Below are 27,950 nucleotides of genomic sequence, written 5' to 3' on the forward strand. Positions count from 1 at the left end.
ACTCTGCCTCCTCCTCCCCCTCCCCTCTGGAAGACTCAAAGGGGCTAATTGAAATAAATGAAGTTGAGACTTGGACGAGTGCAGACGTCCTCCGGTGGTTGTCATTGTCGAGCGAGACTGTCTGGGAGGTCGGTAGACAATCGATCACGCAAATGCAGCATTTCTCCAACGCCCTTTATTCACGCCATTTCTTTTTTTGGGTTTCATGACAAGTACAGGATAAACATCTCAAAGTCTAAAGAATAACTGTACAGTATGGAAAATCAAACACACCCAAAAAAATAAAAATACACGGGAGGTGTAACACAGGGTTGGACTGGAGGACGCTTACATTTCAAACCACCGAGGTTGGATGCATATTTTAATGTCCAAAAAATATTATGTAGCACCATTTGTTTATTTAAAGACATTAAAATGTTGGGGTCACCTGCAATGAAGTGAGATGCATCGGCTCATTTTTAATTTGGGCCCGACCGATATGGATATTTTTTTTGGGGTCCCAATTAAATCTCAGAATTAATCCGGTAACCAATTTATTGGCCAATTTTTATTTTCTAGTTAATTAATTTTTTTGTTTTTATTAGTTTTTATTAATATCAGGGGCACCGTTTGAATGTCATTATCTTTGTCCTATGTCGTAATGAACCTAAAATAAACCCAGCAAAAATCATTTTAAAATTGCTAATCTAATTTAATCAACCATGCCCTACTTTAAATGTAGCCTCGGCTGGTTTTCATCTGGAACCCTCCTTTCATGCTTATCAAATATTCCACGACAAGTTCAATGCAAGAGTGGAGTTTCCCTTTAAAGCTGCAAGCCACACTGCACTGACATGTCCCCAGCGACCTTCCCTGGCCCTGTGAAATTGGCACAATCAGCCAGAAGATGTGCAACGCACCCCGACCCTCACCAACCCCTTCTCACCCCCCACCCCCCCTCGCCTCAGCAGTCGTCCCCAGCCTCCCTCAGAGGGTGATTCTTTCTGCTGAAGGAGCAATACCACTCCCCCTCCCCTTCCTGTGATCCAGAGGCACAAAAACAAAACAAAAAATAGCACCGGCGAAGAACAAATAACACGTTCATATTCCAATATATAAATAATCCAGAGAAACAAATGCCTGCGAGTGACGCTCTGAGTTGCATGACATGTCTCTTGGTATAACAGAGCATGGCGGAGTGGTTTTAATCGGCACGCTCTTAATTCTTGCCCTGGAACGTCCTCGCAGCGAGGAGACAAATACAGTACGTGCGGGAACACACATTTGTGAATTAGGACTTAAACGCAATAAGAAATCAAGCAGTCAGTTCTGGAGAAGGCTAAATACTAAATGCTAATCACGTTTTAGCAAACTACGCTTGAAGGGTAAACAAAACGATTCATCGTTCCTACAAAGAGAAAATGAAGAATTGTTTAGGTGTAGAATTAAGTTTGACGTGCAATAAGCAATCGTCAGTATGGCAACCCGGCGGCATGCAAATGGATGTCTGGGAATTACTCGGTTTCAGTCTTTGACAATATTTGGTAGCTCGTAAGTTCATCCCGGCGCAGGAACATTTGAAGTTGAAGGAAATGGAGGAAAAACAAAACAAAACAATAAACATCTTATTTCCCTTTGGTGCTTTGTTGCAAGTGATGAATGTTTTCGTTCGTCTCGTTGTAATGCCAAAGGAATTCCCAACATGGGCTGTGAAGAAAGTCTTAAATAATATACAACAAAATATAACAATAAATATTGCTGGGGGCAGTGATAAAATCCGCGTTCCTTTGGTTTTGCAGTGTTCAGTGGTCTTGTTTTTTTTTTTGTTCTTCTCCCTGGTGGTTGTCATCGTTTCAGCCAGTGAAGCACACCCGTCCAACTTGAAATCCAAACTTTTGGTTGCTGTTGCCAAAGTCTGTTGCCGACACATCCATAATGGGTAGCAGCTCAGACGAGGGAGAGTCTATCTCCAGAACGGTACTTTCCTGACCTTTGCGTACCTAAAAGAAAAATGTGACCATTTTTGAATTTCAAATCTAAGACCAACCATGTAAGGTCACGATCCCCGGCACCAACCTGGCATCCGTCGTACACGACGCGGATGAAGGTGCTTTTGGCTTGCGTCAGCTCTTCGTCATTGCCGGCACGGAAGCGAACGGCGTGGCGGTAGGAGTCCGACGTGGCGTCATACCACCCCGCCGAGTTCTGGCACGTGTATGTGAAGCGTTGCTTTGCCGTGGCGCTCAGTAGTTTAAGGAAGGTCAGCTGGACCACTTGTACGGTGTTGCCATCCATGTCGTCGTAAGAGAACTGGCAAGTACCGGCACATAAATATTAATTTTGACAGAACTATTGTTAGAACTTTGAGGATGTTCAGTTTGTACCTTCCTGCCTCTTCTGAATTGACTGTACCAGCTTCCCGGTTTCTCTTTGTTCCACGATGCTAATTTCACCTAAAGAGCAAGGCAACAATTGCAAGCTGAGTTTCTCGGCAGGCTAATACCGTTGAAGACATACCATTTCGATCTTCTTGTCGGGGTCCAGGCAAGTATCTCCACCAGCTGTGAAGTTGCAGTAGACCTTGAGGGCATCTCGGTTGCAGCCTTGGTTAGGATCAATCCAGTAGTCTCCTAGCAAGCGCATGGAAACAAGTTGTCATCCATAACCAAGAGAAGACTGCATGCTAAGGTCAAATGCTGAGTCACCATCTTTGAAATCTGGCTGAACCATCATGAGCTCCTTGCAGGTGCGTGCCGGGCTCTCAAAGGTCCCCAAAGGTCTCCTCATCAGCTCCACCTCGGTTTTCATGGATGAAAGAGTGGCAAAGACTTCTTCCATTCCATCCTCTCCTCCTAAAGGTTGATCTGCTTGTAGATAGTCTTCCATATTGATCAGCGCTTGCTCCTCTCCAGATGAGTTTCGTCTTTTCTTCTTCCTGCCCTCCCGGATCGGCAGCGGTTGAACCACCGTCGCGGCGGGTCCCTGAAAGATTTAATACCACCCAAAAATTACCCCCCCAAAAATCAACGGCAAGAGGTTTTGATGCTGATTAGCACATGTACTGACTGGGGGTCCTGGAAGGCCAATAGGGCCCGGATCTCCTTTGGAACCAATGGCACCCTGGAGAGCAGAAGAGGAGAACGTCACGTGTCAATCACTTGCCACCTGCAGGCTGCCCTTAATAGAGGCCAAATTGAAAGCCTTCATTTTAACTCACCATGTTGCCCTTGGATCCTTTTTCTCCGCCAGCGCCCTAAGAACAGAGGAAGACGCATGAAAATATTATCGCAAGGTATTATTACGTTGAACAGGATAATAATTCAATAATCCAATTGCACATAGAATCGTAAGTGTAACTTACTGATAGACCAGTCGGTCCTGGTGGTCCAGTGGGACCAGCTACGCCAGTCACACCCTAAATGTATATGGTACAAGATTAATTAATTATCATAAGTGATTACATTGAAGTACATGAGAGTTGGCAGTTTAGATGTCTCAGCTCGTCTCAGAGGATAAATAATGCATGCCTAGAGTATATTCAAGGTCTAAATATATTGTGGCAAGTATTGTTCATTATTTGCCACAATGCTACGTATTGAGTGGAGTTAGCTCAGTGCCACCACACAATGCTCATATCTCAAGTCTGTGCTTACAAGTCAACTCAAGAAACTCATAAGTTGGATCACTCCTATTCTCAAGGCACCTGCAATGTTAGAACCATCCATACCTCATCTCCTTTAGGCCCGGGTGCTCCGTCAATACCAGGCAGGCCTCTGTCACCCTTCTCACCAGGTTCTCCCGGAGGTCCCACTAGGCCAAGCATCCCACCATGACCCTGCAGGCAGATGCATAGTTAAACTTGATTTGTCACTACATAGACATAGACAGGCTTACTTTTTCGCCATCTATTCCGGGGACCCCCTTCAATCCTTGAAGTCCCGGTGGTCCCTGTTAACGATATCAGACATTATTCCATTATGTAAATTCACATTGGGAAAAAATTGATTATAGATATTGCATGACACCGTTTTCCAAAAAGAATTCTGAACTTCTTCTCAATTCATCATCTTTACCAGCTCAATTTAAGGAGCTCACCATTGGCCCAGGTGGTCCAGTTTGTCCTTGTGGACCAGGTAACCCTTGCTCACCCTGGAGGCAAAAGAAATGATACAAGGTTAGACAATGTAGTTCAAGAAAGATGAAACCAGACTATCCACTATTCTCTCAGAGATCCAAATGTCGTATACTGACCGCAGGGCCTGGGATGCCGTGAAGTCCATCTGGACCCGATCTCCCTGGGTGGCCTTGCGGCCCCACAGGGCCAGTCTTACCCACAGGACCCTGGGTACCTATTGTTCCCTACCGAGCAAGAGACAAGAAATAAACATGATGAACACGACACATCAGGAAATTAAAATTAATAACCGCCAAGCTCAAAGCTGCCATGCTCACCTTGGCGCCTTTCATTCCTTGCTTGCCTTCCAGTCCCGCAGCGCCCAAGTGACCCTGAAGCAGCAGATTAATAAAATGTGTTGATGCAAAGACGGCTTGCCTGCTTTGCATCGTCAAAAATACACAACACACCAACGCTTTAACCTCACCCTTCGTCCAGGAGGTCCAGGAGGACCTGGCTCCCCAGAAGCTCCTGGGGGTCCCTGTAGGTTATAATAGTAATTTGATCCCAAGTGTGAATAAACACAGATCTGAGTTAACTCCATCCTCAAAGAAACTCACCGCTTTGCCTGTGTCTCCGTCATCACCTTTAGGTCCAGGTCCGCCATCTTGTCCCTAAATGATAAACAATATGTCATAAATGATGAGGGACTCCTATATTTGTGTGTGTTTGTGTAGTGGAAATGGGCATTAGTTGCTTACAGTGACACCAACTTCTCCAAGGGGTCCTATATCTCCTGGGAATCCAACAGGCCCCTTGGAAGGCAGAGCAGTCAGTAATACAACACTCAATATTATTGTTTTACTGTCATATCAATGGCAATGGGGTAAATCAGACAAACGAACAATATTGCCCTTAGATCCGTCTTCTCCTGGTTGTCCTCTAATTCCTGGAGGTCCTGCTGCCCCAGCTAGTCCAGAGTCACCCTTCTCCCCTATCTCTCCTTTAATACCCTGAAACATCAGCCAAGCATGTCACAAAACCTGCTCGGAGTTATGGTTGAGAAAGTCAGGTCAGTATTGACTCACAGGAGCGCCAGACTCGCCAACTGGTCCCGGGTTCCCGGCCTCGCCGTCTTCACCCTAGAAGAGAAAAAACATTAGGAACACGAGCGAAAGGATTCTGGTTGCTAATGGGACATACTGACCTTTTCTCCAGTAGGTCCAGGTTGACCAACTCCACCTGGCATTCCCGCTGTGCCCTGAAAGATAGAACATCTCCAAATAAGAACCAAGGACAGAAAAAAAAAGAATCTCAAAACAGAACGAAGCGATCTCCGGGTGGCGACTGCTTTTTTGTCACATCCTGACACCCACACGATATCCCACTTGACCACACATCAGTCCATTTACGTACGACTTACTGCACTTGAATTTTGAATAATAGAGCAGAATGAGACATTGTACGCAGATGGACAGCCATTGCCCCGGTAAATATAACCGCCTCTCAGGGTTGACAGTCAAATAGTTGTAAATGATGAATGAAGCTGCAAATATAACTGTCTGTGGGAATCTTTATCTTGCGTTAATAATTCAAAAGTCTCAAAGGTAGATGGGAGAGTGTCGTCGAAATCACGTTACCCCTTTATTGTAAAAATAATCAGAAGCTGTCTGAGGAGAAAACACAGAATGTCTGGCCATATCATTAGGTACACCAACAAATTAAATCCTAAACTAATTAAAGACTTTCAAAGCATACCGACTTTTAAATACAGCTCTTATATTAGTTCTTCATTCTGTGAATAATTTTTTATCCCTTTGGTGGTAAACCAAGTCATGTTTTTTTATGAGTCGCTCAGCTATGCGAGAGTCAACATTCTTTTTTTTTTTCCTTCTTATCCCCGATTTAGTTCTGGATTTGCTTTTCCAGGTGGTTTGGATGAACACTCCGGGGAGCCGTTTGGAATCAGCCGGAAGTGTGATTATCAATTCAAGGCTATACTTTGTGGAAAAGCTGGTTTTACTTCATGTTTTTATAATTCCTGAGTTGCCTTTTCCAGACTTATTGTTCTTTTGCCATCTTACAGATAGAGGAAGTTTTTAGTGGCTAAAATAGGTGCCCAAAATTGGTCCAAATCTCCAATTGTGATCCAAACAAACGCAATCAAAGAACAACAACGGTTCCTCTACCTCTGCACCAATTAGTCCCTGGGGTCCTCGGGGTCCGTGCTGTCCTGGAGGTCCCTGTGGAGAAAGAAATGTTTTCATGTGCATCTTTGCATCAATCAAATATAGTGTGACCCCAAAAAGTCCCTTGGGTATCATAACATTAGCGACACGATGAAGACATCCAGACAGGTCGTTACCCTGACAGACTTTTTGTCATTTGGCCCCGCCACCATTATCTCTTTCTTCCTTCTTTCTAATAATAAAGCTGTTATGAAGAGGAGCATATTCTCTCAGCCAACAGTCAGTCAGAACGTGATCGGACTGCTCAATACCGTGCTGAGGTGCCGAGAAATTAATCCCAACTGTCTTTCTGTTGGGTAAACCTAAAGTATGATGTCCAGACACAAAGGAATACAATCTAGGTTGAGGAATGGGGACATGCTAGCGACAAGTCCTGAACTGTAACGGTTAGACATACACCAAGGTCTCCCAAATGTCTCTGGCAGTCTTTCTGTTTTGGCTCCATGTGGCTACATTATCTGGCCGTGGAAGCAGAGAGGCTGGAGAGAATCTTGCAGAGCGTGTGTTTATGGTTGACGAGGCACCGAGATGACTGTCACAAAGGAGGATGCTCATTAGTCAGCCAAGGCTGAGGCTAATCTGATTAGCAGCTGTCACGGCGTCTTCCTTCCTTCTCGCAGTCAGCGGCCCGCCTCTTCCTTCCACTCCATTGCGCCGCCGCTTCCTCTCTGTAGCTCTTATCTCATCTTTCTTCACTTTCACCAAAGCGAACCCTCGTTTCATTCAAAGAGAATGTATTTCCTTTGGTACTTCCAAGTGTTTCATCCTAAACTTATTCATTTATGACAATCTAGTCGAACACAGGTCTGTAATTAAGATGAAGAGCAAAAACTATGCAAAGTTGACTAATGGACTGAATGGACCGAATTCGATCGTGGTGTTTTATCTATTTACTCACCAGAGAGCCCACATGCCCGCTTTCTCCTTTCTCCCCTGGCAGTCCTGGCATTCCCTGCACAGAAAATCAATTCATCCCTGGATCTTAAATCTATAATCATACAATCAGTTGCCCTTCTTACCTGTAGGCCTGTCGGGCCAGTTGCTCCTTTAAAGCCTCTGAGTCCTTCATCGCCTTTGGGTCCGTTCATTCCCTGTTGCCCACGAGGCCCTGGCTCACCATCCGCCCCCTGAAACATGCAAGGCCCGATCAACACTGCCAAACCAAAGGATCCACCACGGATGCATATTCATGCAGTGTAATGTGAGTTATAGTGCCTTACAATCACTCCTGGCTGGCCTGGGGGTCCTTGAATTCCAATGGGTCCTGGAGGTCCCTAAAAAACAGAATGACTGTTTCACTGAAGACATGATTAAAAACCATCTGCTCATTATACCGGCGGGGTACATTGTACAGACAAACTAATCATAATGAATTATCCCAAACCAATTATGAGCCAGGATGTCCATTGCCTCCTGCCTGTCTCTTGCATAACATTAAGATTATTGAAATAGGATTCATACTCACTGCTTCTCCTTTGTCTCCCTTGCTTCCCTTCTGGCCCGGCCCTCCTGTTTCACCCTACGGAGACAGATGAGTTGATTTTCTGATCTCTGGATCTATATAATATCCATATTAGATAGAACCTGGTGTAACTGTTGGTACATCTTTCAGGACCAAAAAGTGACGGATAAGTAAAACCTTTGCGGATACTGCCCAAGCGATCAGTCATTGCATCCTTCAAAGTGTAGTGTTGAATACCTTGTCTCCGTCCTCGCCCGGAGGCCCAGCTGGTCCCACGGGTCCTGGCAGTCCAACTGGTCCTTGTTCTCCATCATGCCCAGCTGGCCCGCTGGGTCCCTTTTCTCCCTTTGAACAAAATTATTTTGGTCACTCTCACCCATCGGGTCAGATTGGTAGCATTAACTCAATTGTTTGTCGTCTTACTGGTTCGCCTTTCTCTCCCATTGGCCCCACTGGGCCCACACTGCCGGACCGTCCTGGCTGGCCAATACCACCCGCTGGCCCAGCAGGTCCCCTCTCTCCATTGGCACCCTGGGGGGGGGGGGTCACAAAAGAGTGAGATGTCATTCAGAGTGGGTGCTCTTCTTCCAGAAAAGTTGTAAGGAAAGGGGATGAAGTGAAATAGCCTAAAATCGGACTTACAATGAGTCCCGCAATACCAGCAACACCCTCTCCTCCTTTTAAGCCTGCAGGACCCTGCGAGGGATGCAAACAACTCGTCAATCGTGTCATCATTGCCATTGTGATCAAAATTTTGCAGAATGTTTGCATTACCGGTGCGCCTGGCATCCCTCTGCTCCCTCTAAATCCCTGGGTCCCTAAAGGGCCACTCTTTCCTGGTGCTCCTGGTGGGCCCAGGTCTCCCTGGAACGCAGATAAATGCACGTCAACTGGAGAGTCTTGCAATGAGGAATACTATTTTTTTCTGTGAGCTTTCTTTAACGGAAGATTAGCTGTAACCACGTCCTTGGACCGCCTGCGGAATAATTATCCCGACAATACAATGAAAATTACTCACCTTGGCTCCCTCCTTTCCAGCCGATCCAGGTAATCCATGTTCACCTGGCGGTCCCGGTGAACCCGGATGACCTCTGTCGCCAGTTGGCCCTGTTTCACCCGTCTTTCCCTGAAGGGGACATTCGGAGAATTTTATTACAGGATGAAAGAGAGAGCGGCATTAAAAGGAAAATCCTCTTACCCGTGGTCCGACAACACCCGAGGGACCAGGGGGGCCATTTTTGCCTTGGAATCCCTTTTAAGAAAGAACATTTAGAATGTCACGACTTTTGCTTCATCTGCAGTGTTAATAAAGTGACTATATATGACTCTCAGCTCTTTGGCAATTTATCGTCAGGGCCCAAAAGAAACAATATGAAGCAACTATAAAATGTTGGTGTGAGGACTTACTGGCTCCCCTCTCTGGCCAGGATGACCTGGAATGCCATCTTTTCCAGGTGGACCCTAAACAAATGGTGTCTTTTATTATCGTTGTAAAAACTGAAAATGGATTCTCTAAAAAGGTATGATAAAAGAACAGTAATATAAAACCCGCAAAGTCTACTCACATTTGGTCCTTTTGTTCCTGTTTCACCGTGCATTCCCTGCGGGCCTCGAGGACCCTAAAAAATAATATCAAACGTAAATAACAAATGTGATTCCAGCCAATAATTGTGTTTTCTGGAGCCTGTGCAATTCCCATTTGACTGGTGGGTATAAAGCCAAGCCACTGTTCATGAGTCATGAGGTTACCTGTTCTCCAGGGGATCCTTGAGAGCCATCTTGTCCGGAAGAACCCTATGACAAAAAACATGGCGGATCTGTTGACCTTGCTCAAAATTACTGTATTTTTGCTCCTTTTGGGTCGACATTAACAGTATTTGATGCCATCATTTTTCAAGATTCCTAAGTTTTTCTTAAGCCCCATTACCTTTTCTCCAGGCTTCCCAGTGGGACCTCTGGCTCCTCTTCCTCCTCGGGCCCCCTGTCGGCAATAACAAAAGGCTAATAAGCATATGAATAATTGATTCCAATGGCAAAATGTGGAATATAGAAGTGAACGCCACAATCTAATCGTCATTTTCTATTAGATCATCATAATCCATAAATGCAGCTATACTCACATTAGGACCTCTTTGGCCTCCGGATCCAGGCTGGCCAGCTGGACCCTGGATTGATAAGTGCATAATTACATTTTATTGTGACTACAAATTCCTACTAAAAGCTATCGGATGTGGATTTAATGGAAGTCTCCTCACCCTCCGTCCTTTCTCTCCTGGGGCTCCGAGACCACCAAGGAAGCCAAGAGACCCCTAGGGGAGATACGTGGAGGTTGATCAACCTCGGGCATACACTCCAGTGTCTCATCAGTGTATAATTAACAACTGTATCAAATTATAGCTAATCATACCAAACACATTGTAAATACCCTCATTAATCAGCACGAGATGAATGGATGCCTCTGAAGACCAATTAATAGAACAGGCCATTTTAAAAAGTCGTCTATCATGATTTTGTGTTTAATCAAACAAGGAAGGATACAGATGAGCCGCATCAGTAATCAATTACCTTTGACCCTTGACGTCCTGGGTAACCTGGCAGTCCTGGCACTCCAAGGTGACCCTACAGAAAAAGATAGAGTTTCACCACTACTTTATCATTTTGTACGATTAGTTAACATTAAGCTAAGACATCTTGAGTTGAATTAAGTTTATGCCCGCCACCAAATGAACCATACCTTCTCCCCGGCAATCCCAAGAGCTCCGATATCCCCTACAGCTCCGTGTTGGCCCTTGAACCCTTCCGTTCCGTCCTCTCCACGAGGACCTGGGGGCCCACTGTCCCCCTTGAGGGTACAAAAGTTTGTTTTGCAGACTTGTTGTTTTAAACAGGGGAGGGTTGTAGTTAGAAAGATGTTCCTACCCTGTCTCCCTTGAGGCCCATGTCACCTTTGGAGCCAGGGAAGCCATCTTCTCCCTAATGAGGGGAAAGAAGACATCTTGAATGATGAATGTGGCACTATATTGTGATAGTAAATCCATAGATTAACTGCAGCCAGACACGTAGAACCAAAGTGTAACTCACCTTCTCCCCTTTGCCACCTTTTAGACCTCTGACGCCATCTGCTCCCTTAAATCAGAAAATGTCATTAACACAAGCCATGTTAATCTCCCATCCAACTCGTAGATAACATTATAAAGATAGACCAAAAACCAGGCGTCTATGGTCTCACCTTGACTCCGCGGGTCCCGGGGTACCCGATTGGCCCCAGGGCACCTGGCGCTCCCTGCGTATGACAGAAAATATTTCCAGCAACGTTTGAATGTGTGCATCATTGCATTACAAAGCCAATGACATTTATAAGCTGCAAATAAATCTGGGCAGAGACTCGCGTGGTTACCCACTTGGTCGCCTTTCTCCCCTTGGGGTCCCTCTCTTCCTGGGTGACCCTGTAGTAAGATATCAGCTCAAGTTAGCTCCATTCAAATACACTGTCATTACGCTGCGTTTAATGGAATCCCCCCCTGACTGAAACGAGCCAATTGAAAAGAGGGGAAAGTCAGTGTAAGTGAGAGTGAAGCCCCCATTAAAAGGCAATTGCTTGAAACTAAGCTTTGCTGGGTAATTAAAAGAAGCATCAAGTGAAAGACATTTAAATGTGTCCCACTGCAATTTAGACAAGGAAATGGGAGAGCTATTTTTTTCCCCCCAAATATAGTTAAAACATCGAGGCGGAACACAATCTTTTGTCATTTGTGCGTATCTAGACAAAGGTCTGTGTTGACTCCATTTAAATGTACTGAAGAACGCTGTTGCTCCTGATTGTGCAATGGCTGCTCATTGTGTATACTTACAGGTTGTCCATCAATTCCTGGTAAACCTTGCAGGCCTTGCTTCCCTTGGGGACCCTGTATTGGACAGAACCGAATAGAATAGAAGTGGTTATGTCACAGTGGCAATGAATCAATCAACCACACAAACATTAACAATGACTTGCTGCCATTTTTTTTGTCAGGCCAGCTGCTTGATGCACAAAGACCAAGGCCGCCCCTTAATGTCCACACGCTTGTGTATTTTTCTTTGCCATTGATTTTCTGCCTGTGTCAATCCGGTCACAATGGAAGCCAGCGCTAGTTGAGTCGTACTGTCCCCTCCCCGTGGGCGAGCGCGGTGACACTTACAAGGTCACGCGGGTTTAATTTCGGGAATAAACGAGAGAAAAGAGACCCACCTTCTCTCCCGGCAACCCGATGGGACCCTGGGAGCCGGGCGATCCCTGCGTCGGAGGAAAGCATCACTCAGGTTAAATGTCACAGGATGCGGAGATGAGCTAACATATGTGTGTGTGTGTGTGTCTGGAATAGTACTAAATAATATAATAATAATAAAAATAATTATAAATAATAATGTAGTTTAATATTACCAGAAATCAGGTCTGGATTTTGTTAGTGTGCGGTACCTGTGGTCCAGGATTTCCTTGTTGTCCTGAAGGTCCAATTTCTCCATGTGGACCCTGTAAACAAGCGTCACATTTTTAAGTCATATTCAGCAATGATTGACCGCCAATCATGAATCTTACTGACGGACCTGGTTTCCCTTTGACCCCTCCGCTCCATCTGCTCCTTGGACACCCTAAAAACAGAAATAATTGATTTAAAAAAAAAAAAAAGTGTATTGTTTTCCAATATTGACTTACCGGTTGGCCGACCGGTCCCGGTGGCCCTCTGGAGCCAACAAGACCTCGTGGACCCTGGAGGCAAAACATGCGTGGATTAAAAATACGAAAAAGGATGTGAAAAGAGATAACATCTCATTTGTGCCATCTTGCATTTGCACATGTATATTTGCGTGCTTCTCGTTTATTTATTTATTTTTTATTACCAGCCCCCTTCAACCCCGTTGCAAACGCTTTGTAGGCTGTCCAAGCCACCTGTTCCAAAGCCACATCTGTGATCTCCCGAGACATGATTGATATGGAAATATAATCATTGCGCTTGTGATTTTTATCTCTTCACTCTGCCTCTATCTTGTTCCCAGCAAACCCAATTTCTGCCTAGCATTTGTCTCTGGCTGTGTCCTCCCCCCCCCCCTTCCCCGCCTCCTTTCCATTCTCGCCGGTGAAAGCAACCCGTGTAGTTTAGCACAGCTCTGCGAGAATTTCTTCTTGCAATTTATTTCCTCGCCACGCATTTGGAGGGAGGGCTGCCCGCTGAGCCCGAAGCTCCTACTGGGAGGAAGATGGAGTGCAAGTCAATCAGCACCGTGCGTTTGCTGCACAAGCCAAATGACACGCTCACTACCGGCACGCTTAACATCTCGGGCTGCCTCGGGTTTCACCGAGAGGCACTTTGGAGCTATGATTATCTGCAATGATGACATTTTGTCAATTTACCTTTTTTTTTTTAACCAAAGGTGCCTGCTCTTTTCAGTGCAACGTTTCTTGCTAGCATGCAAAATCCAGATTTTTGATACTTGTGTTTTACTCACAGGTTCACCCGGTTGTCCACTTGGGCCAATAGGTCCATCTGGTCCCTAGAAAATACAAAAAACGTTTCACATTGGATCGGAACCTAAATGACAAATACTGCAGCTAGCTTGTTGCAATGACTCTGCCCCTTCTCATATACTACATTTGTGAGACTTCTCTCATGCATGTCTGGATCAATTGATATTATCCCAGCAAAAATATTTGTTTGTATCTCGTACATTCCTTGTGCTTGATTTAAGAGTAGCTTCAATTCTGAGCAGCCTGCTTTGGTGTGTGCTGCCGTAGCATTTATGCAGCGTGTCGTATTGATCTGTTCATCACTCTCTTAAATCTTTTTTAACCTTGTGAGGTGGAAAAATAGAACAAACAAAAGCTCCATGTTGATTTTGGGAGAAATAGTCTTCTCTCACCTTTTCTCCCGGCTCTCCGGCAGGCCCTTGAGGACCAGGTTTTCCTCTGTCCCCCTATGAAGATGCAAAACCATCATCACGAAATTAAAACAGGTTCTCTCCGTAGGACACTCTGAACAGATGCTACTCTGTCACTAATTTCAAAACAATCATGGAGAATATGCAGATAAGCCCAAATACATTTTACCGCACGACGGAGTGTGTCACGCCAAAGGAATTAAAAACTCACTTTGTGTCCCTGGTTTCCCGGCAGTCCTGGAAGGCCGTCAAAACCTCGATCCCCCTGTGAGGTCATAGAGGAAGGTTTTCGATTTTACTCCAGAATTGCATTATTTAGATGAATATCAGTTTCTGTTCTGCTCGACAGAGTGTAGAAAATTCACCTCTGCAATGCAGCACTCTAATGTCTTACCTTCACACCAGTTTCACCTGGAGCTCCACGTCCTCCATCTATTCCAGCATGTCCCTAAACAATAAAAAAAAATGAAATAAACCAATATCTTATGATGTCATGGAGAGTTCCATTCCATCGCTTACCCTTTTTCCTGGTTTTCCATTACCTCCTTGAAGTCCTGGCAATCCTTGAGGACCCTGTATGGCCACGAAAAATAGGGAAAAAATAAAGGTGTGAAAGCGCATCAGCAAGCTAGACGAAAAGAAATCAATACAGCGACAACAAAAGCGAGTGGCCGATGGACGCTTGCGGCGAGGTAAACATGTCGTCTCATTACCGGCGGTCCGGGGTCACCGAAGTTTCCTTTGTGGCCGGTTGGGCCCGGAGAACCCTGCCAAATAGATAAGGAGCAAGTTATTGACACGTGAGGTCGTATAAGATTGAGCATTGATCCTTTAAAAGGCTCGTACAGGACTCGGTCATCTTACCAGATGGCCCTGTCGCCCTGTAAGACCCATCGGACCCGGGGGCCCCTTCATAGACAGCTGGAAGGAAAGTGCAATTGCGTGACAAATGTTTTGAGATCTTGATCAATTGCTCCAATGGCAGGATGATCAATACACGTAGTTAGGTGATTACCTGGGCCTGTTGAATAATAGCTCGCGCTTGGGCCTCCTGAGGAGACACCGCCGGTCCTTTTTGGGAATCGCTTCGGTACTGGAACTGAGGGCAAGAGAAAAGTCAGGAGGAGTCAAACAGCACCCCCTTGTGGTTAATATTGCTGATGGAGAATTTGTCATATGTGTGGTATTGTGCCAAGTCTTACAGGGAGCATCAGCAAGGTTCCTGGTGGACCTGGAATTCCATCAACCCCAGGAAGACCGGTACGTCCTGGGGGACCCTTAAAATACAAAATAAATATGATAAATATAAAAGCATATGCAGAAATTATAAAATTAATTTATTACGACATCTGTCTTCTCGTTTGAATGTCTGATCGTATTAGCACTATCTTGTCGTGCACTGTCAGCATTTTATTTGAACAAGCGCGCAAACCAAGCAAGAAAAAGGAGGTCAAACGTGGCGCCATTCTTCAGTCCAGCCAGTTGAACTCTGTGAACTGGGTCATTGTAGGGTTTTTTTGTAGTTAAAAAATAGTTTATTATACGCCCCACTCACCATTTCACCCGGGTCTCCCCCGGGTCCCGGGGGCCCAATTGGTCCAACTGTACCAGGGAGTCCCTGTGAAGGATAATCAGATATTGTCACTTTGAATTACATAGTCCCCAATAAATCCCCAGGTGTGTTGTCTATCTAAGGCGACTTTTTTTTTTGTTTTTTTGTGGGGACCCACTCACCTATTCACTATTTTTCTGCACAGGTCAAACCCATCTTCATGTTACAAATACTGCTCAATATTACCAAGAAACTAATTCAAATAAAAACTGGGAATTGCTGCCATCAAGTGGCATGTTTAGGCAATGATTAATATAAAACAATATTCTAGATAGGGATTCCGTCTATTTAAAGCACTAATTAGATTTTATTAACGGTCCTACAACTCACCTCCATTCCTGGCAGGCCGGCCGGTCCTTCCACTAGTGCACCCTATAAAGCAAGTCATTTTCACGTTTTTTTAGCTGAAGCCACTTTACTATTCATGCCACGCTTCCGGCAGCTCACCGGCTCAAACACTCCAGGCTCGCCCTTCTGTCCTTTTTCCATCGGTACTCTTGCCTGAGGAAGGGATACAAAATTGCTTGACCGTTGGGGAAAAACTGACCACTGGTTTCAAATAGCTGAGTGAAAGTTTACTTTTCTTTCCCAAGTCTCGGCTCCTTCCCGCATTGCAAAATCGTAGCCTTCGTCGTATAGTTCGTACTCCTCATACTCGGATTTGGTGTTATTGTAGTCGTCGTGTTCGAGGACCTGTTTCAAAACAAAATTGCTGACCCCTTACAGTGAATGTCACATGCTGTATTTGTTTGTATGTGCTTTCAACCCACCTCAGATTCAGTCATATTTACACCCGCTGTTACTATGGAAACAGCGAGGGCATCAAGGTTGCCGTAAAGGTCGTTGCCATTCTCCACCTCTCTGCTCTTTCCCGTCTCTATCTCCTGCGTGTCAATTGTGAGATGAAATGTTAGCGCTAATGTAGACAATGGGCTAGCTGGGACGGGTTGCTGTTAGAAATCCGAGGCTGTATCAGATTCTCGGCTGCAAGGCGGAAACAGCAATGCAAAATTAGGATATGGCGCAAAGAGGCAAATCATTCCTTGTGTTACTGGGACGTGACACAATTTTAAGAAAGATACTATGCTAAGTAGAACATAATGACATATATTGTTTTGTATGTACCAGGGATGGGCAATTAAGGGGACAATCCATCGGTGCATGTTCTAAATTTTCAAGCCAATGTTATAATGAGCAAAATAATGACACAGGACAATGCCAAAGCAATCATTTTAAATTATAGTTGAATTTGGCGCCACCTTGTGGAATCTTCCAGAAAGGTGAATAGGTGAGTTTTTCAGTGTCTAAGAGTGGATAGGGTCCAAAAAACGATATCTGCGCATAGGACAGTAATTACTATGCCCATCCCTTGTAGATACCGTGCAGATCATTGTGGTCCGAGCAAATTCGGCCCAGTGTAGCATGACTGGTTAGTGGCGAGCAGCTGGAGAAATGTGACGTTAGCAGAGGCGGCCAAAACCAGGAGCTGTTAACTCAACTACCTCAATATGATTTTGAGATTCGGCTACGACGGCGCCCGCTGTGGGGGCTTCCGTCAACGGTTCTTCCATTGGCATCTCCACAAGGGGCTGGTCCTCGTACACCTGAGTGGGACTGACCGTTTCTTCGGCGCTTTTTGTGTCCAAAAACGGTTCTTGGGAGAGATACTCGGGAAGCATCGTAGACACGCCGATGAAGCCATCCTCCAAAGAATTCTCCTCCTGGAGTTTTTTCTTCCTTCCGCCCTTCTTCTTCTTCCCCTTCCCTTTCCCTTTGCCTTTACGTTTGCCTCGGTCCCGCTTCTTTTTGTTCTTTCTGGCCTTCCTGCCTTCTTTGCCTTGTTGTTCTTCCAGTTGGGACTTCTTTTCATGAAAAAAAGGCATTGTGAGGAAAGGTTGGATGGGAGAAACACACAATGTAGCAAATAGCAATCCTGTGATCGAGCTATTGACAGAATTAGAAGCAATTTTGATAGATATATAATGAAAAGCATTATTCTGAATATTTACGCATAGAATGTGAGGTTATTCGTGGCCTGTATTCCCCACACACGCTCAGAATCTCTATACAAACAGCCATAAATCTTTAAGCGTAAGAACAACATTGGGGATGCGATTCGATCGAAACGGGGTCACTGTGTGCAAACGGGATGTCGGCCAGTGTTGACATGCTTTGGCATTCTGAGCTCATCCCAGAGCTGAAATAGTTTTGGAAAAGCCGACAATCTGCAAGATGGACAATTTCTGGAAGGCTTTCATTGCAGACACGTGCACAGATTCAGCGTGAGAAGTGTGTCACTGGTTGATTTGGCTGATTTCAAGCTGGTTCTGCTCAACATTTGTTTGCTTCATCTCAGCTGTTGTTCCCTCGACAATGAAGCGCTTGATTTAAAGGAAATGCTTTCCCGCTGGCCTTTCCGAGGAAGTCGTCAATCATAAAATCGTCAGTTTGCGCTTCGCTGTATGTTTTGTGTTTTTTATTGGCTGGAAATTGTAGTTCACACTTTTGATGTCCCTTGCTAGTCTCAATCTTGAAAAGCCACAAATAGGGAAAATATAGGTTACCCCTTGAAGGTCCAGGTCTTGGGTGCTGTGTTGCAAAGCGGATTCACAGTCTGGCATGTAGTCGATACAGTAAGCGGCAGCTGCCTGGGGGTCATCGACAATCAGCAGTTGTTGAATTTCTCCCTGCAATGAATACAAAACAACACGGCAGCTGTAAATGTCGTGAACAGATCGGCATTGGCTCTCGTCAGATACTTCAAGTGTTTCTAATCAAAGTATCCGGTTCACGGTCTCCAAAGCAGTGCCTGCAGAGTGACGAGGGTTGACCATGGCCACCCTGTAGCGCCGCCCCTGGCGATCTGCTATACAGCATTTCTGAAGCATTTTAAGAAATCACTGTTGAAGCACTAATTGGCGCATTAGTACAGTGTGCGCAAAGGTTATCCAAATAGTGTCTTTTCTTGCAGTTTTTGGCCAGAAGCCCACAGAGCGAGGGCACGTATTGCCCTCTTTGACTGTCATAGTGAGTGGGGAGAGACTGGCAACAGGGAGTAAATCCACTCTAATCCAATCGCAATTAGAGATCAAAGGCAAAACTCTGAAAGAGAAGATTTCCTATTATTCCTGCCCGGCGGGGTTTCTCTCCCCTACTAAAATGTTGCCCCCGAAAATCAGGCACACTTCATCGTTCCCCAAATTAAGATGCGGCAGCAACATCGGAGGAGGATGCACTCTGACTCACTGAACGACTGTGTACATGAAATTTATTCCACCTACTGCTTATTGTGACCAGAGTTTATCAGAGGTTAAAGCCATTATTTGCGGATAACACATTCAACTTAATGAAACAATCTTTTGATGCTCCCCGGTCATTTCAAGTTAATTAGCGCAGTGTCTGCTCACCATCAGTTATTGTGCGTGCAGCGAAAATTAACAGCACACTGACATTTATTCATTGTCATAACAATTATTATTTATTCATTCAATTTTCAATTAGCCCGCAAGTGCCATAAGCATTGCTAATCCGTAGTTGACTCACAATGGCGGATGCTAATTTTTAGTTGTGACTACAATGTCTTTGCTAATCAATGCTAAATGATGCTAACAGAGGCACTGAATATTTTCAAATATAAAGTAAAACATAAAATAAAATGCTGGAGAATTTCAATATATGGGTTTCTGACAGCTCGATAAAAGAATAGTTTGTTTGACTTTGTCCACCCCTGGGTTAGCCATTAGCTTTTATTTTTAGCGTAGTTTAGCATTAGCGTGTCGGTAATAAAGTCCATCATTCAATGTGACTTTAAATGCTACTTACATGCGCTTTTAAACAGACCTTGACCTATAAAGTCTGCCTTTGTGTTCTAAATCAACAACTCAGCATCCAATCACAACTGCCCCTACTGCACGCGTGTGCCAAAAACATGTTAAATTTCCAGTCAAAGCAGAAGAGATCCGATTTTTTTCCCAACAAGTAAACACTTGGTCTTATCTAAACAGTGTGTGTGTTAAGAGTCACATAAACAAAGCCAACGGCAAGCTATGAATAAGCTCAAGCAGACATTTTGATGTTTGCAAATGGTTGCGTTTGCCAACAAGTGTTTGGGCTTCAATCTGGAAGTAATAGAGACATTAGTGGCTCAGCACAAGTCCCCCTTGGTCTCACGCCGTACAGCTCCCACGCTGGGAGAACTGGGCCGGAACACGGGCCTCCTCCCACAGAACTGGGGCCTGGGAACAGTGGTCCAGGGGTCAGCCCTTTTAATCTGCCTTCCCCTGGTACCAGCCTTCCTAGCGACACTAGCGCTTTAATGTACACAAACAGACATGTATACTAATGAACTTGTGAATTTTCACCTGGAGAGATTCACTCAAGCGGAGGAAATCTGACAAGCAGATTTCTACAAGACATGTGCAAAGCGTGAAACTGTAACATGGTCTGAGTAAGAATGCGCATATAATCATTTATTTTCAATTTTTGGTTGTATAGTCCACTTGCATCGGGGCCAACTTGGGCATTGTCCAGATGGAGCTGCACCTGCTGGACTAGAGTGGAGCTCATCTTGATTTTTGAATCAAGCAAATCAAACGGAAGTGATTCTTTTATGACTCTGGCGGTGGTTTGTCTTCTGCAAGGTGCTATTCTACTTAAAATTGAATTGCCATTTCTCGGTTAGCTTGCAGCATTGCTAAAAAAAAAAACTGATTTTGTTCCCTCGTACCAAGCATTAAAAACTGAATAATTTGGGAGAAGATACAGAAAAAAAGTGCAGATTCATGAATAAATTTGTACACTTTGACATTAGATCATCCAAATAGTCTTGGGTGCAATTACTGGTTGCTAAGCAACCGAATAAGAAGTAGCCTGGCGCTTCTTCCTGCAATACAGTTGAGCTATGCGTATATATTTGTTATAAGATAACACTTTTACTGTTAAATGCTAATGCTATGACCTCCCTTTTAAACGCCTCTTTTACCTCAAAAAACACTTTGTTCCTCCCGTGCTTGATTGACATGAGACCCACGACACCCTCTGGCCTCTTGAACTACAAATTTTCTTTCAAATCGGATCTGCGGTGGCTTTGAAGTCTGTACGAAAAATGCCTCTCCGTATCAGATGCTTTGCAATGATGAGCTCTTACCGGTGCAAATTTATCCTGGACAGAGTGAGTCAAGTCAGCCAGGGTGATGATGGAGTTCAACCCCAGCCCCTTAGTAAGCATTAGTCTAGCATTAATGCATGTGCCAGACGCATTTAATTCTTCGATTTTGACATTCTGTGAAGTGACTCAGGCATTAAATCAAGGTAATTCATTTTTCAGCTATTATGCATCAAACATTAGCCCAGTAAATGGCTTTTCGTGATCCTGCATGTAAATTTAAAAAGTTCTCTCCGTTGCCAGGAGTTTGCTTTATTTACAGTCAACCTCGGCCTCGTTGAACCTTCGGGACGAGGGAAGGCTTTACCTCAAATACACCTTCATCCAGTAGTCGTGATCCGAATACGACGATTCCCTCCGTGCTGACGGCGGTGGCGTCGTCTCCACGTGTTAGCTTTAGCGTCTTTACCTTGTGACAGTCCAAAAAGAGGCTAACGGACTGGCCTTGTACGCTGTAAGCTATCCTGTGCCACCTGGAAGATCAAAAAAATAAGGTTGGCAGAGATCTCCAATTCATTGGTCATCCTAGCTTAAAAATACCCACTCTCCATCGGCCAGGTTGACGTCTTGGAACGCCGGATATGTTTCCGGCTGCCTGGCGGCCCGATACAGGAAGACGGGCGAAGGGCCCACTTCGAGCCCCAGCTGCTGCAGTCCGTGCTCATCATACACAGACAGTAGGAACGACTGCGATCCCTTTCTGGCTCGCACGGTGGCCATCAGGGAGAAATTGACCGGGAATGTGAAATCTGGGGAGCAGAGCAAATACTTCGAAGATATCCAAATTGACAAGATGATACAAAGTCAATATGAGAGACAATCTAATACCAGGGAAGAATTGTTTCGTGGGAGCACTGAGCTGGACTTTGTGGTCTATTTTGAAGGCCTCTTTACGGTTGCCGCAGAGACCGGGGTGCAAGGACACCCCCTCCATGTTCTCCGACAGCCCCAGCACTTGGAGAACATCGATGGAATGAGCTGAGAATGGAAAGAAAAAGATCATAAGTACCGTTACAAAAAGTACCGTTACAAAAGAACGGGATTTAGCTGCGAGCCAGTCTCAAAAACTTCCTGCTTCCTAAGATTCGGAAGAGGCAATTTCGCAGAGAGATTCGGCGGCAGGTGGTCGGGCTTTGCCGAATGTTATTATGGGATAGCGGCGGTACACCATCCCGCCTATAATCCGATTGCGGCACACCTGACAGCTGCATGAGCATCACACTTGGAACACTTGAGTGGCACAAAAAAGCAATGTAAAGCCTTTTGATTCAGTCCAGTGTTTCCCAAGCTCTATGGCGCCAAATCACATTTTTTACAGTAGAAAAATCACTGCACACCACCAGCTGGTCAACTGGGCCTTCTGCCTGGTGTACTTTATGAGAATTTAATTGTTATAGCTAGCAACAGCTACTGTATGCGAAAAAAATTATTAGTAGCTCAAAGGTACTTGACAATAAAATGTGAAGAACTAATCAGACATTTAATGTTGTCATCCAATTTACGGTGCTGCTCCTTCTGTTGTACCTGCCTTGTCCACCGGGGAGCAGTAAAATACTGTTAGTCATTCAAACACAAACAAAGAAGAATAGACTCGTTAAGATCGAATCACAGTGCACTAGGTTGAACCCTCAATTCCATTCTGGATGTTCTTTTCCAGAAAATTACTTTCTTCACACTTTTGACTGGCTGAAATGACCTTACAGTTGGGCGTTATGGCACCAGCTGTTGCTTTGGCATGCAAATGTATTTTCATGCAGCCAGTATTAGCAAGCGAGACCATCCAAAGCAACTCGTTAGCACTTAAACATCTGAAACTCGTCTCCTCCGGGCAAAACTGCTTAGCAAATTCATCTTTTAGTCCGCATATGGCGCAAGTTTGCCATTACGGAAAAGTAGCACATTACGTTTTATGGCATTTGCACAGCAAACAATGTTTATGCCAAGTAGCTTTGAGTGCTCTCAATCTGTTGCGACAAAGCAGTAAATAGGATAAACTGTAAATCGCCAATAGGAAAAGGGGACGAGAAATGCAAGTGCAAACAATAAAAAGCAAAGTTCCACACAAATCTGCTGCATACGTTCCTCCATACTCAGTCAATTAAACTTTTCATACATAATAAATACGAAATGTCAATGATATATGTTATCTACGGCTATATGTTGATTCTGGCACGTCGTATAATTTACAGCTAAAGCGAAGCTACGACCTCATCCGGCAAACGATCCATATTTGCCGTGCTTGGGACAAAAGCCTCATTAAAATGTAAGCGAGCTTTATCGTCCCCGGTTGACTTCTCTCAGCGCATCATGTCTGGGATCAAGTCCTTCATGTTTATATTCAGCCACCTTGTTAGCTCTATTTGCCGCTCACCTTTGATTTCTGACTTGCAAATCAATTTCCGTTGGGAAGGAAAAGTTGAACGGTTATAATAGGGGAGAAGGTCAGTATCTCATTAAATGATCTGGTGTGTAAAGTCGAGAACAATTTTTGGAATTATTTATATTGTGGTTTCATCATCGGTTTCAGGGTCGAGTGAGTTTTGCCCGGAGAGTAAACAAGTGAAGTAGTTCATGTCTTTTTGTATGACAACCTGTCAGTGCACACCGTGAACTACATGAAGTACATTTTGTCTTTGACATCTCCAGTTCCTTTTTTTTTCCCCCTTCCCAAGTGTGTGTTGCCCAAAGGAAAACACTTTTATGCAACAAGACACTGTTGACCTTCTGGCATGTTTAAGATAAAAAAAGGGGAGGGGGGGGCAAAAATTCCAAGCACGGCGAAAGAAGTCATAGTATTACATCGCTTAGAATTCATGTAGGGGATAAAAAAAAAAATCATTTCACACCAAATGTGCAGAATAAATTGCGATGGGTTTGGCAGACATGGCATGGGAACCAACGAGCCTGACTTGGAATGAGAAGCGGGCAATTATGTTAATAGTTTGTTGGAACGTCTTTACCTGAAAGGCTCATTGTTGACTTTGCTGCTCTGTGCAGCATGTTTGGAAATATCACCACATCCCTACGGACTGAAGAATGTTTTGAAATCCAATAACAAGGTCAGAGAGAACATGGGAAGAAGCTCGAGCATACACAAGTTTCGAGAATTTAGAATTTATTCGCATAGTTTCTAAATCATCGCTTTGGTATGCTTGAGCCCAGCGTGCAAAAAAAAAAAAAAAATGCCACCCAAAGGGCTATTTCCACTTGACATGGCCAAGCTGTTCCGCATGAACCATAATGTGTTCTTTTGTGTGTCCCCCAAAAACATCTCGGAAACTTCCCGCCATGACTCACGGCCACCTACGCATCCATCTTGAAAAGTATCGCTAGGCCTTGTACAATGCTACACTGTAAACTGTGAACTAGCACATGGGAGCGACGGAGGGAATTGAACAAGAAAGCGAGCCAAGAGGATTCTGGGCAGCGGGAGTTTCCCATCCTTTTTTGGACCGCACCCTGTATAAGAGCAGAGGAGGAGAGAAAAAAAAATGGATGATTGGAATTCGATTTATTACTTGGAGATGCATATCTGTGTCAGATTGGGAGTTGGAGCGTGTGTACATGAAATGAAGATGGATTTATTATTCGTAGCATGTTTTCAAACAGACATCTTGATGTCGAGGAAAAAAAGTTATAACATAAAGCAAATGGAATGCATATTGGTCAAGCAGCCATATTTTTTGGAAGCAAAAACAATGTGACGACAGGGTGGACATTTACGTTAGTATTTAATGAGCGTATGGTGGACATGATTCAGCTAGCATGCTAGCTGAGAACAAATATTTTTCTGTCACTTTTTTTTTTAATCAATAAATTTTAATATGACGGAGTGAACATGTTGACAAACGTGTTGATAAAAAAATACAAGTGTAAATAATAACTCTAGCAAGACAAAAAATGATAATAAATGTGTTTTTCACAGCTGACAGTTTTTCCGGTATATGCTGACTTTGTATAACCACCGTGTACTTTGACAAAACAAGCTCGGTAGCTTGTCAAAGCCGATTATATCAGCATAATATCATCAGAAAGCAATTTGCACGCCCGCCCTTGTCCAATTTCCTCTCAGATGTTTACTCCGCAAACTCGTTGCACGTGTTTGAAGGGATTGAGGAGAAACAAAAAAAGCTAATTTTAACTCCACGCTGGTTTGCTCAAAGATTGCAAAAATTGATAACCTCTTATCGCAATCACACCGACTGGGTTGGGCCCGCTTTGGGTTCTGCTTTTACTTATCGCTGACACCGTCGGAGCGTGTCGAGTCGAGAAGTCGAGGGAGGGCTGGGAAAAATGTTCAACGTTATTCTCTGCGGACACGCTCGGCGCTCTCGTGAATATCAATATGAGAGCGGTGATGAAAGAAGGCGTCGGGATATCATACAGTATTACGTTTGACTTCTTTTGTAGTATTTGTCTTTTTATGATGATGGATTTAGGTCAAGCGTGCAAGCACATGGTGATCATTTATGTATTACGGTTCTTAACATACAAATCCGGCTATTGATGCCAACGTGAAACCGTTTTGACAGATAGCCGTGCTCGCGGAGAACATCAAGACCGCATTCTTCGCTTTCCACAGTTTGTTCACTTCTCATGTTTGTTGACAGGACGACAGGCCGGCAGGCCAAAAAGCTGCCGGACCCTTTGAGAAAACACCTGCCCCTCAAGGCCTGAGCACATGTTTCCACTTCTCGATGGAATTTCAGAGAAAGCATCATTTTGGATCTTCTCTTACTTCAGCCACAGTTTCCATTGACTAAATAGCCTTAAGTGATGTTTTGTGGAGGGCTACTCTAGGAAACCTGCTCCTCAAAAATGTCTTCTAAATCTTAACACTGCATGGCAGCCATCCATGACAATCCGTATTTACGACAAACTCATTATTAGATCTCAAGTGTACCTAATGAAGTGGCCTCGTGAGTCTAAAACGTTTCAGGACCTCTGAAGTGACACATCATCAACACTCAATATCACATCCGTAAACAGCATCCACGATGAAACCTTTGACGACATCACAAGCCGACAAAGTTTGGTTGACCCCAAACAATGACATCTGCTTATTTGGATTCTGCCGTACATCTCGCCAACTTGTCCCACGGACAGCTGCCTGGAGCATCCAGTGATCACAGCTGCAGCTTGAGGGGGCGAAAAAAACAAAAACACGTTCCTTAGAGCCAGATGTACTGCCGCCCATAAGGAGTTAAATCACTTGACCTATTAAAAGACTTGACAGACATATTCCGTATGGGGACTTAATGTGAGTAACTCAAAAGACAGATCATTACTGCCGTACTGAGGAGCAAAGAGAGGAGCTGAGTCACCAGTAAAGTATATCTGATAGAAAGGAAAATGTCTGTTAGCTCTTAATGTAACTGTCAGAAAAATAAAATAAAATATTGCAGACTAAACACAGACTGTTCACACCTGCACAAACACGCCGCCAAGAGCCGTGTTATCAGTCAGCGCCACCTTAAATACGAGCGCAATCACTTCGCAGGACCTCATAAGACGGCAGTGGACACTGCAGCTGCTCTGTGTGATTAAGACACTTGGCTCGCTTCCTGCGTCTATCACGTTATTGTTTCAGCCGGTGGATTTGATCAAGCCGGGCCGGCAGTAGCGTTTTCATATTTTCACATATATTACTACTGGCGTCGGCTCCAGCTCAATTTTAATGAGGTTATAAAAAAACAATTGATTATTGCAAAAAGACATAATGATCAAAACTTATTACTATGACCATCCTGATCTCATATTATAGTGGTGCCTTGACATACAAGTTGAATTCATTCCAAGACCACACTCGTAACTCCAGACACTTGTATTTCAAATCATCTTCTCCCATTGAAATGAATGGAAATGGTATTAATCAGTTCCAGACTCCCCAAAAAAAGCAACAAATGTTGTCGTCTGTAATTTCATTCATTCATTCATTCATTCATTTGCTGAATCTCTTATTAATACAGAACAATACAACATAGATGCTAATTAACATTAGCATTGAGCTCACTTTCTTTAAGCAGTTGTTTTAAATAAGCACTGAGTAATTCTTTTGTTTGTTTTGTTTGAGGGTTAACTTCAACTGGGACTGGCATTAAACAACTTTTTTTACGACTTATTCACTATTTGCTAACTGCTGCTTATTAAGTGTGTCGAGAGTTCCCGGTCACCAAAGCAATTGGTAGCTTTGGAATAATTGTAACCAGAAGACACGATTGATTGAGCAACAAGGAGGCTACAATTTAAAAAAAAATAAAATAAAAAAATGATACGAACGATTGAGGCAGTTTTATACAGTGTGCGAGCACGCAACAGATCCATGCCAGGAATTTTAATCTACTCCCTTTAAGTCAGTCGTTGAGCCCTTTCGCGAGCCAACGTGAAACTCTTTCGCAGTCAAGCGAAGCGGCTCGCACGCACACGCCAGCGTGACGTCATACGTTTGCACAAGCGCACACCTGACCCAAACCTGCACGAGAAAAATCTGGATTGCCATCATCCCGAGAATTTTGCAGTGTGTTGCTGTGAATTCTTCACAATTGCGTGCAGAGAGTAAAAAAATTCTCAGTTTGAGATTTTCTTTTTAAGAATCACCATTCATAAAACGTACCCGAATTTTCTACCTTGACATGCATTTACTTAAACGATACCGTACCAGCTTGAGTGGCGGCGAAGTGCAGTAGAATCAAAACCAACAGCTGTATTGTCCCATTCCTTAAAAAGTCTTCCATCTTCCCAAATCTTGAGGGCCCCCCCTCTTCCACCAAAATGTATCAGTCCAAAAAGTTTCAGGCACTAAGCAGCCATGGATGTAGAGGACAAAGGTAAAAAAAAATTAAATTGAAATTGAAGCCGGTGGTTGCCGGACTGTTGGAGAGGTTCCTTTGTTGTGGTGGCTCCTCTCAAGATCCTCTCATTCAATTTCTCCTCCTCGCCATCACTCCCTCCCTCTGTTCGCCTCCCCCTCCTCCTTCCTTCCCCTCCCTTAGGTGGGCGTCTTGGAGAGAAGCCTTCTTAGAGCCAAGCTTGGAGGAAGCCCCTGCCGTTAATCACCTTTATTACTGCCATAATTTGCTCGCTCTCACTTGTTGACACGATCATTATCCACCGAGGTGACATGTGGATCACCCTTGTTAATCTGCTTGTTGCCTGATGTCATTTGATGTCATGCATGTCAGCCGTAAAAAAAAAAAAAAAAAGTCCACAATACACCGCATTGTGAGTCAGCCGTGTAAAATGGAGCCTCAGTGGAGAGCTCATTAGACATTTTCTTCTTATTATGAACAAAAATAATCTATGACTCATCTGAGAGGTCAGCATGTCCTGCCTTGAAGCTCTCAAACAAATCGTCTAAATCAGGGGTTTTGTCCAAGGAACCATCATTATAACCAAGAAGCAACTCTGCTTTGGCGGAACATTATTTTTCAAAGTAAATGGGTAAATGATTCACAAAA

General features: G+C 44.2%; 1 protein-coding gene across 2 annotated transcripts; it reads right to left on the reverse strand.

Annotated features, from left to right (window-relative positions):
* Nucleotides 1-495: 495 nt before the first annotated feature.
* On the reverse strand, nucleotides 496-27,414 carry col5a3a (collagen, type V, alpha 3a). Of its 2 annotated transcripts, XM_037256679.1 has the most exons (67): nucleotides 27,152-27,414; nucleotides 21,322-21,471; nucleotides 21,038-21,242; nucleotides 20,801-20,966; nucleotides 17,894-18,016; nucleotides 16,832-17,191; nucleotides 16,100-16,213; nucleotides 15,909-16,022; nucleotides 15,777-15,830; nucleotides 15,660-15,701; nucleotides 15,273-15,335; nucleotides 14,920-14,994; nucleotides 14,733-14,816; nucleotides 14,582-14,638; nucleotides 14,431-14,484; nucleotides 14,237-14,290; nucleotides 14,112-14,165; nucleotides 13,929-13,982; nucleotides 13,700-13,753; nucleotides 13,289-13,333; nucleotides 12,498-12,551; nucleotides 12,389-12,433; nucleotides 12,261-12,314; nucleotides 12,033-12,077; nucleotides 11,656-11,709; nucleotides 11,206-11,250; nucleotides 11,034-11,087; nucleotides 10,886-10,930; nucleotides 10,724-10,777; nucleotides 10,539-10,646; nucleotides 10,370-10,423; nucleotides 10,060-10,113; nucleotides 9,925-9,969; nucleotides 9,732-9,785; nucleotides 9,554-9,598; nucleotides 9,370-9,423; nucleotides 9,212-9,265; nucleotides 9,003-9,056; nucleotides 8,823-8,930; nucleotides 8,579-8,668; nucleotides 8,447-8,500; nucleotides 8,228-8,335; nucleotides 8,042-8,149; nucleotides 7,808-7,861; nucleotides 7,563-7,616; nucleotides 7,362-7,469; nucleotides 7,241-7,294; nucleotides 6,283-6,336; nucleotides 5,301-5,354; nucleotides 5,182-5,235; nucleotides 4,999-5,106; nucleotides 4,855-4,908; nucleotides 4,714-4,767; nucleotides 4,581-4,634; nucleotides 4,432-4,485; nucleotides 4,231-4,338; nucleotides 4,075-4,128; nucleotides 3,874-3,927; nucleotides 3,707-3,814; nucleotides 3,341-3,394; nucleotides 3,197-3,232; nucleotides 3,046-3,099; nucleotides 2,685-2,961; nucleotides 2,497-2,609; nucleotides 2,364-2,432; nucleotides 2,056-2,289; nucleotides 496-1,979 (listed from the first exon to the last, which is right to left on the reverse strand). In XM_037256679.1, the coding sequence occupies exons 1-67, from the start codon at nucleotides 27,225-27,227 to the stop codon at nucleotides 1,833-1,835; spliced, it is 5,502 nt and encodes a 1,833-aa protein (XP_037112574.1). In that variant the 5' UTR covers nucleotides 27,228-27,414; the 3' UTR covers nucleotides 496-1,832. The 2 variants fall into 2 exon arrangements, with proteins under 2 accessions (XP_037112574.1, XP_037112575.1); XM_037256680.1 differs by lacking the exons at nucleotides 10,539-10,646; nucleotides 10,724-10,777.
* Between the last annotated feature and the right edge of the window lie 536 nt (nucleotides 27,415-27,950).

Source organism: Syngnathus acus, chromosome 8 (assembly GCF_901709675.1).
Source record: "Syngnathus acus chromosome 8, fSynAcu1.2, whole genome shotgun sequence".
NCBI lineage: Eukaryota > Metazoa > Chordata > Actinopteri > Syngnathiformes > Syngnathidae > Syngnathus > Syngnathus acus.

Coding starts and splice junctions, on each gene's coding strand:
- col5a3a (XM_037256679.1), bottom strand. CDS start 27,227: ATGGAAGACTTTTTAAGGAATGGGACAATACAGCTGTTGGTTTTGATT. Junction 8,336..8,446: donor CTGGTATTGCGGGACTCATT/GTAAGTCCGATT, acceptor CCCCCCCCCCAG/GGTGCCAATGGAGAGAGGGG. Junction 4,768..4,854: donor TTGGAGAAGTTGGTGTCACT/GTAAGCAACTAA, acceptor TTTATCATTTAG/GGACAAGATGGCGGACCTGG.